At 39.8% G+C, this 13,214-nt stretch overlaps 1 protein-coding gene across 1 annotated transcript in view; it reads left to right on the plus strand.

Moving 5' to 3' along the window:
• Positions 1–13,214, plus strand: part of Smc1b (structural maintenance of chromosomes 1B) — a 76,545-nt gene that overhangs the window by 33,595 nt on the left and 29,736 nt on the right. The window contains exons 13-15 of the mRNA XM_028878133.2: positions 7,639–7,776; positions 8,332–8,448; positions 9,233–9,339. Coding sequence (XP_028733966.1) covers positions 7,639–7,776; positions 8,332–8,448; positions 9,233–9,339 — 362 coding nt within the window. The remainder of the gene's footprint in view (positions 1–7,638; positions 7,777–8,331; positions 8,449–9,232; positions 9,340–13,214) is intronic.

Raw genomic sequence — 13,214 nt, forward strand, 5'->3', positions numbered from 1 at the left:
CTAGGCATGAAATAGATAACAAGTGTATTTGTTCAGTTATTATAAGTGAAAAATTATCAAATAAATGAAAGGTCTACCTTCGATTATGACAAAAAAGGAATCTTGACCCATGAACTAATTTTCAGACTTGAACCAGTTTACAGACCCAGAACCCCTTGAATCAAGGGATGGCCTGAGGAAGGACCTAGATGAAATACCTTAAAGTTTTACTATTAGCCTTCCCCCAGACCTTCCCTAGAGGGACCTACAGCCTTTTACAAAGTTACCTGTACATTGGGGGAAAGGAAGTGACCAGACTTTCTGGGGTCTGTTGGATACTGATTTTGAACTGTTGCTGATTCTGGGAAATCCCAAGAAACATTGTGGCCCTCCAGTTAAAGTAGGGGCTTATGGAGACCAGATTATTGATGGAGTTTTGGTTCAAGTTCAACTCAACAGTAGGTTCAGTGAGTCCTAAATTCATCCTGTGGCTATTCCCCACTCCCAGGATATATAATTGAAATAGCTATACTTAGAAGTTGACAGAAATCTCACACTAGTTCACTGACCTGTGGAGTGAGGGTTATTATGGTTGGAAAGGCTAAATGGAAGACTTTAGAGTTGCCTCTGCCAAGGAAGATAGTGAATCAAAAACAATATCACATCCCCAGGAACTGCAGAAATTAGTGTCATCAAGGACTTGAAAGATACAGGGCAGTGGTTCTCATCACATCTCCCTTTAACTCTCCTATCTGGCTACTACAGAAGACAGATGAATAGTGTAGAATGGTAGTTGACTATCCAAAACCACTTACTCTAGTTTCAGTTGCTATCCTAGATGTGGTGTCCTTACTTGAGCAGATTAATGTATCTCTTGGTACATGGTATGCAGCTTGTGGTGGTTTGAAAGAAAATGGCTTCCATAGGGAGTGGCACTATTAGGTGTGGCCTTATTGGAGAAGGTGTGGCTTTGTTGGAGGGTGTGTGTGTGTGTGTGTGTGTGTGTGTGTGTGTGTGTGTGTGTGTGTGTGTGTCACTGTGGGGGTTTCCTATGCTCAAGGTATGCCCAGTGTGGCACGCAGTTCACTTTCTATTGCCTGTGGATTAGGATGTAGAACTCTCAGCTCCCTCTCCAGCACCATGTCTGCCTGCATACTGCTATGTCCCACCATGATGGTAACTGAAACTGTAAGCCACCCCAACTAAATGTTTTCCTTTATAAGAGTTGCTGTGGGCTGGGCGGTAGTCATAACTTAACTCATAACTTAGCTCTTGACCATCTCTTTTCCACAGACTACCACATCACTCATTGTATTAATGGCATTAGACTGGTTTAAGCAAGTAAACAGGAGGTAGCAACCACTTTGGACTCATTGGTAACATGTGTGCGACAGAGGATGGAAATAAATCCAACCAAAATTCAAGGGCCTTCTACCTCAGTGAGATTCTTAGGATTCCAGTAGTTTGAGGATGCAGAGATATTCCTTCTAAAGTAAAGGATAAGTTATTGCACCTGGTCTGTCCCACCACAAATTCAGTAGGCCTATTTGGATTCTGAAGACAGCACATTTCTCACTTGGGTGTATTACTTCAGCCAATATACCAAGTGACTTAGAAAGCTGCTAGTTTTGTGTGGGGCCTGGAAGAGGAGAAAGCTCTTCAATAGGACCAAGCTACTCTACCATTTAGACCATATGATCCAACAGATCCAATGGTATTTGAGGTATCAGTGGCAGATAGGGATGCTTTGACAGGCCCTTATGGATGAAACACAAAAGAGACCTTAGGAAATTCAAGCAAGGCTCTATCGTCATCTGCAGACAGCAATTCTATCTTTGAAAGACAGCTCTTGTCCTGCTATTGAGCCTTAGTGGGAACTGAACATTTGACAGTGGGCCATCAAGTTACAATGCAATCTGAGCTGCCCATCATGAACTGAGTGTTAGATGTGATCCACTAACTCAAAGTGGGATGTACATTGGAGCAATCCATTATCAAGTGGAAGTTGTATATACATGACTGGACCCAAGCAGGTCCTGAAGGCACAAGCAAGTTGCATGAAGAAGTTGCCCAAATACCTATGGTTTCTACTCCCATTAAAATGTTGTCTGCTACCAAGCATGCACCTATAGCCTCATGGGGTGTGCCCTGATTGGTTGAAGACTAGAGCATTGCTTACCAATGGTTCGGCCCAGTACACAGACACTGCCTAGAAGTGGGCAGCTGTAGCATTATGGTCCCTTCCTGGGATAGTCTTGACACCAGCAAAGGGAAATCTTCACTGTAGGCTCAAGCAGTAGACATGGTCATACATTTTGTATGGAGGAGAAATGTCCAGATTGTGATTGTTCACTGATTCATGGGCTATAGCCAATGGCTTGTCTGGATGATCAGGGACTTGGAAAGAGTATGATTGGAAAATAGGTAAGAAAGACATCTAGGAAAGAAGTATGTGGGTAGATCTTTCCAAGTGAGCGAAGGATGTGAAGATACTTGTGTCTCATATAAATGCTTATCAAAAGGTGACCTCAGCTGATGAGTTCAATAATCAAGTAAATAGAATGACCCATTCTGTGGACAGTCAGCCTCTTTACCCAGCCATTCTTGTCATTGCCCAGTGGACCATGAACAAAGTGGCCATGGTGGCAGAGATGGGAGTTATACATGGGCTTGACAACATGGACTTCCTCTCACCAAGGCTGACCTGGCTACAGCTGCTGATGAGTGCCAGATCTTCCAAAAGCAGAGGCCAACACTGAACCCCAGATATGGCATCATTCCTCAGAGTGACCAGCAGCAACCTGGTAGGTTTACTATATTAGACCATTTACTCTGTAGAAAGGACAACACTTTGTTCTTCCTGGAGTGGATACTTATTCTGGTTATGGATTTGCCTTTCCTGCACATAATTCTTCTGCCAAAACCACCATCTGTGAACTTACAGAGTGCTTTATCTACCATCAAAAGTATTGCTTTTGATCAAAGAACTCACTTCACAGCCAGAGAAGTGCAACAGTGAGCCCATGATCATGAAATCTATTGGTCTTACCATGTTCCCTACCATCCTGAAGCAGCTGGCCTGATAGAAAGATGGAATGGCCTTTTGAAGACACAGTTCCAGCACCAATTAGGTGGCAGCAGCCTGGAAGGCTAGGTCAAGGTTCAACAGAAGGCAGTATATGCTTTGAATCAATGTCTAGTATATGGTACAGTTTCTCCCATAGCCAGAATCCACAGGTCCAGGAATCAAGGAGTGGTTCCACTCACTATTACTCCCAGTGACCCATTGGGAAAATTTTTGCTTCCTGTTCTCACAACCTTAAGTTCTGCTGGCCTAGAAGTTTTGGTTCCAGAGTGGGGGAGTACTGCCAGGAGCCACAACAAACATTTCATTCAACTGGAAGCTCAGACTCATCCCAACCTCCTGCCAATTTGGGCTTCTAATGCCCTTAAGCCAACAGGTTAAGAAAGGAATAACAGTGTTAGGAGAGGTGATTGATCCAGATTACCATGGGGAAATTGGGTTGCTTCTCCACAATAGAGGTAAGAAAGATTATGTCTGGAGTACAGGAGATCCTTTAGGACATATCTTGGTGCTACCACATCCTGTGATTGTCAATGGAAAACTGCAACAATCTAATCCAGGCAGGATGACAAAGGGCACAAGACCCATCTGGAATAAAGGTATTGGTCACTCCTCCAAGAAAAGAGCCAAGGTCTGCTGAAGTGCTTGCTGAGTGTGGAGGAAATACGAAATGGGTAGAAGAAGGTGGTTACAAATACTATCTAAGGCTATGTGACTAGTTTCAGAAACAAGGATTGTAATTGACATGAATGTTTCTGTCATATATTTTGTTAAGAATGTGTGTGTGGGCTGGAGAGATGGCTCAGAGGTTAAGAGCACTGCTTGTTCTTCCAGAGGTCCTGAGTTCAATTCCCAGCAACCACATGGTGGCTCACAACCATCTGTAGTGAAATCTGGTGCCCTCTTCTGGCCTGCAGGGGTGTGTGCAGACAGAATACTGTATACATAATAAATAAATAAATCTTTAAAAAAAAAAAAAGAATGTGTGTGTAATCACCAGGTGGTGGTGATGCAGACCTTTAATCCCAGCATTCAAGAGGCTGAGGCAGGTGGATCTCTGTGAGTTTGAGGCCAGCTTGGTCTAGAAAGAGAGTTCCAGGACAGCCATAGTTGTTACACAGAGAAACAGTGTCTTGAAAAAAGAAATGTGTTTGTATAGATATTTGTACAATTTCTTTATCATATAATTAAAGAGACTATCAATGGTTATCATATTTAAGTTTGTGATACTAGAAGAATGTCCTGTAAGGGACATTGCCACCTATTCTAAATTTATAATCTGTTTGCAGTTGTCATGTTAGGTGTAGTTATTATCTGGTTAAATATATGTTTACAAGTGTATGTGGGATAGTTATATCATGTTATGCATAATTATGACCTGGTTGTTTTCATTTGGAATTAATCGTGACATAAGGAGATATGATTGTGTCACGTTGACAAGGGGTAGACTTGTGATGGTTATTCTTAGTTGTCAACTTAACTACACTTAGAATTAACTAAAACTCAAAAAGGGAATGTATATATGTGAGGGATTTTTGTTTCAAGTGGGAAGATCCACTTCTAATCTGTATCTTTGAGGTGGGAAGACCCATATTTAATTTGGGCCTCATCTTCTGGAAGCCTATATAAAGATATGGAAGAGGGAAGATTCACTCTGCCAACTTGCTCTCACTCTCGCTGGCAAGTTCATTCCTTTACTGGCATTAGGGCCTACTTCTTCAGGATTCCAGTGTAAACTGAAGACTAGCTGAGATATCCAGCCTCATGGACTTTGGATTAGCTGGGCCACAACCTATAAATCATTCCAATAAATCCTCTTTCTATATAGAGAGAATCATTCTATAAGTTCTGTTACTCTAGAGAACCCTGACTGATACAGGATGGCTCAACAGTTAAGAGATATTGCTGCTATAGCAGAAGACCTGAGTTTGTTTCCCAGCACCCACGTTGAGCCACTTATAGCCACTTGTAACTCTAGCACCAGGGGATCTGATGCCCTCTTCCAGCCTCCACAGGCACTGCACACACATGGAATGTACACACACACACACACACACACACACACACACACACTCACTCTCACTCACTCACTCACTCACTCAGTTATTAGTGACTGAAATACAACACCCATATGGTCAGGAAATAGGACATGCTCGTGATAGTATACAAATTGAGATTGCTTTATTCTTATAAATAAGTCTTGAAAATTTCAATACATAGTTGTAGTGAAGTGTAAGGGAAAGAACATTCATCCACTGCTTACAGACAATAAATAAAAACAATAATACTGTCAGGTGGTGGTGGTGGTGGTGGTGGTGGTGGTGGTGGTGGTGGTGGTGGTGGTGGTGTGCCACGGACTGGCCCACCGGGAGTACCACGACCGTAGGAGAATCAGGACTTGGGTAGTCAGGAAGGCAAGGATTCGGCGACTGACAGACAGACAGACAACACACTCAAAAGTGGTTTGAATCTGCTGCAACTTTACTTCTGCAAATCAGTAGTTTATATACAGAAAAGAAAACTATCAAGTCATACAGGGAACAAGAGCTTGGCAATAATTCAATTAACATCATCTTTAAAAAAAATCAAGCACACAGTTACTAATCGGCGCTAGACATATCCCTTCACTCACAAGAACTTTATGACCCAAAGAGCAGTCTGTGTTTTATAAACTTAGTACAGTTCCTAGACTTGTGTAGGCTTCTTGCAGCTGTGTCCTTCATCTTTATCTCAGCTGCTCGCTAGTTTATTATTCATTTTTACTTTTCTGGTTCTCATGACCCATTTAGCCAATTTGGATGTTGCAGATCCTCCCTAAGTCTTTCTTCAGTTCTTTACCATATATCTCTTCTAATATAAAACCTTTTTACCTGCTGGAATATGGACACTTGTACTTTTACACCTGTAAGGGGAGGGGGTTCTGCTGTAGTCCTTAAGTTTTCCATGTTGAACTTCCTCAACAGAGGAACCCACTATGTGCCTCCTATGAGATAATGTTTTCTGCCATAAATCACTTTAGTTGGGATTCCTAAAGGATTCCTAGTGGGTGAGTGTTCATTCCCTAGAAGTGCCTGAACTATTATGCTTTCTATTATCTAGCGGCTTGAGGCTTGAGGTCTTTAAGGAATAGTTCATTCTGCTATATCTAAATAAGGTCCATGTCCAGCTTCCCCTTTCCTCCATAGTTCACAACCCAAGCATTCATTAATTTTGGCTGTGTTTTATAGATTAATTAGAACATTATCAGAAAAGCAGTTATACAGAACCCATAGCCCAGAGAGCTCATGATCTGTGAAGCACGTCTCCTTCGAGAAGGAGGCATAACACGGGCACTCTGCCAGGGACCTCCAGGGAGCTTAGTCCCGTGGGACACGTATCTCCCGTCCGCTATTATTGACATAATTGTTCATGTCACACGGACGACACTGGAGTTGGGGTGGCGGTGGCGGTGGTGGTGGTGGTGGTGGTACATGCCTTTAATCCCAGCACTTGGGAGGCAGAGGCATCTCTTGTGAGTTCTAGGCTAGCCTGGTCTACAGAGCAAGTTCCAGGACAGGCTCCAAAGCTACACAGAGAAACTCTGTCTCAAAAAACATAATAATAATATCTTTGACCAATCAGTTTCACTGTAGTGAATGTCTTGCATGAAATAAAACACCAATACTTGAGATATAAAGACAGATGTGTTGTTTAGCATTGTTTTTCACTTTTCATGCCTGTCTTTTCTGTTGGGAAGTTTGTTAGTTTTTGTGGAAGTTGTGTGCTATGTTACTCCAGATGACAAAGGTACTTAACACCCAGTCTTTTATTTTTACTTTATGTGATAAAATATATGATATACATATATATATAGAAAACGGGGGCCGGGCGGTGGTGGCGCACGCCTTTAATCCCAGCACTCGGGAGGCAGAGGCAGGTGGATCTTTGTGAGTTGGAGGCCAGCCTGGTCTACAGAGTAAGATCTAGGAAAGGGGCAAAGCTACACAGAGAAACCCTGTCTTGAAAAATCAAAAAAAAAAAGGAAAAAAGAAAACGGGAAGGGGATGTTCTGGCTTGAATGTATATCTATGTACCACATGCATGCAGTGCCCATAGAGGTCAGAAAAGGTCATCAGGAACTCCATGGGACTGGAATTATACAGTTGTGAGCTACCCTGTAAAGTGCTGAGAATTGAACATCAGGGTCCTCTGTAAGAGTATCCAGTGCTCTTAACTACCAAGCTGTCTCTCCAGCATCCCACCCTTTATGTGTATGAGAGGTTTGCCTGCACATATGTCTGTGCCACCTGAGTGCTTGATGCCTGCAAAGGGTAGAAGGGGGCATTGGATCTCCTGGAACTGAAGTTATAGATGATTGTGAGCCACCATGTGAGTGCTAGGGATTGAACTTTGTTATTTGCAAAAGCAGTCAGTGCTCTTAACCACTGAAACATCTCTACTTTCCCCAGACCATATCTCTTATCAGAAGAAGTTGTTGAATGGTTGTGTGCAAAATCAGTGAGTCTTTATTATGAAAGCACTGAATAGTAAAAGTGTTTTTCCACTGTAAAATGTTTTCATATTTCTCTGTTTAGGAGTTAATGAAGATACTCCGAAAGGAAACAGATCTGAAACAAATACAGACTTTAGTACAAGGAACCAATATACGACTCAAATATTCACAAAATGAACTAGAGACGATGAAAAAGAAGCATCTTGATGCATTTTACCGGGTAATGTAGACTTGTCTAAAGTTTGGTGGAAGTTTGTTTCACAACATAGAATTTTTTTGTTTTTCGAGACGGGACGGGGTTTCTCTGTGTAGCTTTGTGCCTTTCCTAGAACTCACTCTGTAGTCTAGGCTGGCCTCGAACTCACAGAGATATGCCTGCCTCTACCTCTCGAGTGCTGGGATTGAAGGTGTGCACCACCACCACCTGGCTACAACATAGGATTTTAAGAATGGTATTTATGCTAGGTTTTGGTGGCACACACCTTTAATATAAAGGCAGTTCCAGGACAGCCAAAGCTACACAGAAAGACCCTGCCTCCCCCAAAAGGATGATATTTACATAACGTTAAGTAATTGTAAATACTTTATCCCATGTTTAAGATTTTGTTAGAGTCCCTGATGATTTCTATAGTATTTAATCATGTTATCTGGCTGTACCAGAATCCATTGTAGCTAACGATTCTTCATTAATTGTAAAAGACATCTATCATGTTTTTAGCCTTACTGTATAAAAATAAAATAGTCATATTATTAAGCAGAATTTTTTTCTTATTAGGAGCAATCTCAGCTGCAAAGTGAATTGCTGAATATTGATTCTCAGTGTACTATGCTGAATGAAGGAATCAACAAACAGCAACAAAAAATTGAAGATTTGCAAGATAAGATAGATAAGGTAATAAATATTACACTTGTTATTAAATGGCATATAGAATATAGTTCTAGACCAGAGCTAGGGCTTCTTGGCTATGTATACACAACTGTGGATTCAAGATTAGCTTGGGAAATCATCCTTTGGGTATTGTTATTTGTTCATGCCCAGAACAGAGCATGATATCAAAATATGATCTACCAGTACAGAGGATTATGGACCTCTGTAGTTTCCCATGATTTTGATTATCCAGTGGCATTAATGTTACTTTCTGCTGTATCAATCAGTCTTATCACATTTGTGTTTAACTGAAATCCACAAGTTTTTAACATGACTTACTATTAAAATGCTATTGTATTTGAGGCTAGATAGTATTGTTGAATTGAGATTATGCCAGTTTTTTGGAATTTATTACTGATTCTGTGCTCTAATCCTGAGTTGTTTTTACTGTCCAAGATGTTTCATCTTACTCATATAAAGGATACATGTTTGTTTGTTTTTTGACATAGAACATTATATTTTAGCAGGGCTAAAGAACATAGAATCTCTAAAGCTTTTATCAGACCATTTGTAATACCATTTAATAAAGCCAGTTCATGAACTTTTTCATGTATTCATGTTTTCTGAATAAGAACTTTGAAAATAATATGAGCATAGTTTATGGAGATGAGGACAAGAAAGTACGGGGCTGAATGCACTGATTAGCTTTTGACCTAATTCAGGAAAAGCTAAAAGTGAAATATGATAACACTGATTATATATTTTTAAAAATAGTTATTAAATCAGTTGTTTTAAAATAATTTAAAAGGTGGAAGATGAAATATTCCAAGACTTCTGTGAAGAAATTGGTGTGGAAAATATCCGTGAATTTGAGGACAAACATGTTAAACAGCAGCAAGAAAATGATCAAAAAAGGTATTTTTATTTAAAAGTTGGAAACCAGTATTGGTATACATGTAAAAATAACTATTCCCTAATTTAAATGAATTAAGCTTGAGGTAGGCTTTATTTCAGTTCAACAAGAAATAGCTAGTAATGGTAGACTTACAGTACAGTAGTTGATCACACTTGCATACATAAGGCCCTGCCTGGGTTTGATCCTCAGTACTACAGAGGATGGAGAACCTAGTAAAACTTTAGTTTCTTACAAAGAAACCTAACAGAAACTAAAACAAAAAGGAAAGCCATACCAGTTCTCTTTATAAAGAAGTTAATTTCTCCCAAAGTTAATCTGTAGTTTAAACACCACCTGTATGGACATGTTTTTTGTTTTTTGTTTTTGTTTTTTTAAATAAGCTGATTCTAAAGTTCACATAGGAAGTAGACAAGAAAAATATGAAGGAAACTAGTGAGCAGTGGGACTAGAACTCCCATGTACTTTATTTCGTTTTAGAGATTCAAGTTTATATGTGAATGTATGTATGTATGCTATATGCACATGTGTGAGACATTCTAGAGGACAGAAAAGAGTGTCAGAACCCCTGGAGCAGGAGTTAAAGGCAATTAGAAGCCACCCAGTGTGGGTGCTGGGAACCTAACTCAGCCTTCTTTTAAAAAGGCATCAAGAGCTCTTAACCATTAAGCCATCTCCAGCCCCCAATTCCCAAATTTTAAAACATAGTATAAGCCATGAGGAACTAGCTTGTAAGTAGAGTCCGGAAATACATCTACAAGGAGGGATTTGATATGTAATGTCAGCGGATAAAAGTACTCCCCTCCCCCCACCCCGAGAAAGGGTTTTCTCTGTGTAACATTCCTAGTGGTACTGGAACTCACTCTGTAGACCAGGCAAAAGTTGTACTTTTTAATAAATCATGTTGTCAGGCTGTGGTGGTACTCGCCTTTAATCCCAGCACATGGGAGGCAGAGGCAAGTAGATCTCTGTGAGTTCCATGCTAGCCTGGTCTACAAATTGAGTTCCAGAATAGCTAGGACTATTACACAGAGAAACCCTGTCTCAAAAACTTAAAAAAAAAAAAAAAAAAAGAACTCTTAATGTAAAAATACAAATATAAAAATAGTAGAATGTGTCATAAGAGATTTTGTAATATTAATCTCTTGGGGCTAGAGAAATCATTCAAAGTTAAGGGCACTGTATTGGTTGCCGCTGCAGAGGACCAGTGTTCATTTCCAGCACTGGTGTTGGAGGGCTTACAACTATCTGTAATTTCAGTTCCAGGGCATTCATTCAACACCCTCTTCTGGCCCGTGTGGGCATCCACATGCACATGGCATACACACAGAGACAAGCACATATAAATAAACATTTAAAAATAAGCTGGGCAGTGGTGGCACCTGCCTTTAATCCCAGCACTAAGGAGACAGAGGCAGGTTGATATCTGTGAGTTCAATGCCAGCCTGGTCTAAAGAATGAGTTCCAGAACAGCCAAAGCTACACAGAGAAACTGTGTCTTAAAAAAACAAACAAGCAAACAAAACCCAAATAAATGAAATACAATTATATATAAAAACTTACATTATATGGCAAACAAATAAAGAAAATCAGAAGACAGATGGTACCCTGGAGGGCATGTACATCCATGTGTTTAGAAATGGTCAGTGGCTGCCTTAGGAAAGCCGAGATGAAAATCAGAAATTTTAGTTTTGTTTGTCTTACATCTTTTGCATTTTGTACCACATGTATGTATCATCTATTCAAATACATTGAAATATAAAAGTAATACATGTCCTTGAGAAAAAGTGTTTCCAGGTGTGGTGGCACATGTTTTTAATCCCAGCACTTACGAGGCAGAGGTGGATCTCTGAGTTCGAGGCCAGCCTGATCTACATAGTGAGCTCCAGGACAGCCAGGGCTCCATAAGAGAGACTCTGTCTTCCCACCCACCTTCCCCCCAAAAAAGAGAGAAAATGTTTTTCAAATCAAAATTATCAACATTTGACCTACAGTCTTTCTATTAATCTCTGTAACACTTTCATATTTCCTTCATTCATTCAACTTGTATTTACTGTGTGCTTTTCATGTGCTAAGTGCCCTTCCTAGGGGCTAAGAGTACAACAATGGAGAAGAGTCATGACCCTTTTTCTTGTTCTAGGTCCTTTACATTTCTCCATAGGTTTTAGAATCAATTTTTCAATTGCTATTCTGTCTTAGAGTTTCTATTGCTGTGAAAGAGATACCTTGACCACAGCAACTCTTATAAAGGAAAACATTTAATGGGGCTGGCTTACAGTTTCAGAGGTTTAGTCCATTACCATCAGGGCAGAGAACATGGAGGCATGCAGGTAGACATGGTGCTGGAGAAGAAGTTGAGAGTTCTTCTTAATCCACAGGTGTCTGTGTGTCACACTGGGTGTGGCTTGAGCAAAAGAGACCTCAAAACCCGCCCCCCAACTCCCAATCCCCAACCCCGGGCATGGTGACACACTTACTCCAACAAGGCCACACCTCCTCCAATAAAGCCACACCTCCTTATTGTGTCACTCCCTATGGGGGCCATTTTCTTACAAACCACCACATATTCTTAAAAAGAACTTGTGAGATTTCTATTTGGATCCTACTAAATTTAGAGATCAACTTAGGAAGAATTGACAACTAAACACTGATCAACAAACATGCTGTCTATTCTGGGTCATTTTTAATTTCATTCATTAATGGTCTTTAGTTTTCAGTATATAAGTTCAGTTTTGTACCTATTTCATGACATATGTTCCTCAGCATTTCATATCTTTGTGCTTTTGCAAATTGAGTCGTTTTTAAATTTCAGGTTAAAATTGTATGTTAGTAGTATATTGAAATAAAAGTAGTTCCAGTAAGATGACTCTATGGGTAAAGCACTTGCCATGAAGCCTTGTGACCTGAGTTCAAGCCCCAGAACCCTTGGAAAGGTTCAAGGAGAGAATAGCTTCACAAAGTTGTCTATTGACCATACTTGCACTATGGCATATGTGCCTCCACACACATATCATACACACACACACACACACACACACACACACACAAATCATAAATTATAAAACTTAATGAAATAAAATTAGTTTTCCTTAAATTTACCTTGTATCTTGAAACTTAGCTAAACACATTAGTTTTATTAGCCCTTTGACAGATTTCTTTAGAGTTTCTATGTAGAGAATCATATTCTTGACAGGAGGTGGTGGGGCACACCTTTAATCCCAGCACTTGGGAGGCAGAGGCAGGCGGATCTCAGTGAGTTCGAGGGCAGCCTGATTTACAGAGCAAGTTCCAGGACAGGTAGGGCTACACAGAGAAACTCTGTCTCCAAAAACCAAAAAGAAAAAAAAGAGAGAGAGAAAATCATATTCTCAGTAAATAAAATGTTTTGTTTCTTCCTGACTAGTTAGTATTTTTCTTTCTTCTTTTTCTTGCCTGTTGCACTATCTTCATAATGAATAAAGTGGTGAGAACAGACATATTAATTCTTAAGGGAAAAGCATTCAGACTTCTACAGTAATGTATAATGTATATAAATGTTAAGATACTTTTGTCAAATTGAGGAATTCTTCATGGAAATTCTTATCATATGCGAATGTTGAATTTTTAAATATTTTCTCTGGTAACTATTTAGATCCTTATATAATTAGAGTTTCAAAGATATGTTAAGTTTCAGTAATAAATTACATTGAGTTTCAAATGTTCAACAACCTTGCATACATAAAATGTGCCCAATTTAGTCATCATGAACTATCATTTTCAAATATTTTTGGATTCACTAAAATTTTGTTGGGAATTTTTTTGTCTCTTTTAAGTATAATGACCTGTAGTTTTGTTTTGTTTAATATCATTGTAGTGTTTGGTATCAAGGTAATGTTAA

Source organism: Peromyscus leucopus, chromosome 20, assembly GCF_004664715.2.
Source record: "Peromyscus leucopus breed LL Stock chromosome 20, UCI_PerLeu_2.1, whole genome shotgun sequence".
Classification (NCBI taxonomy): Eukaryota; Metazoa; Chordata; class Mammalia; order Rodentia; family Cricetidae; genus Peromyscus; species Peromyscus leucopus.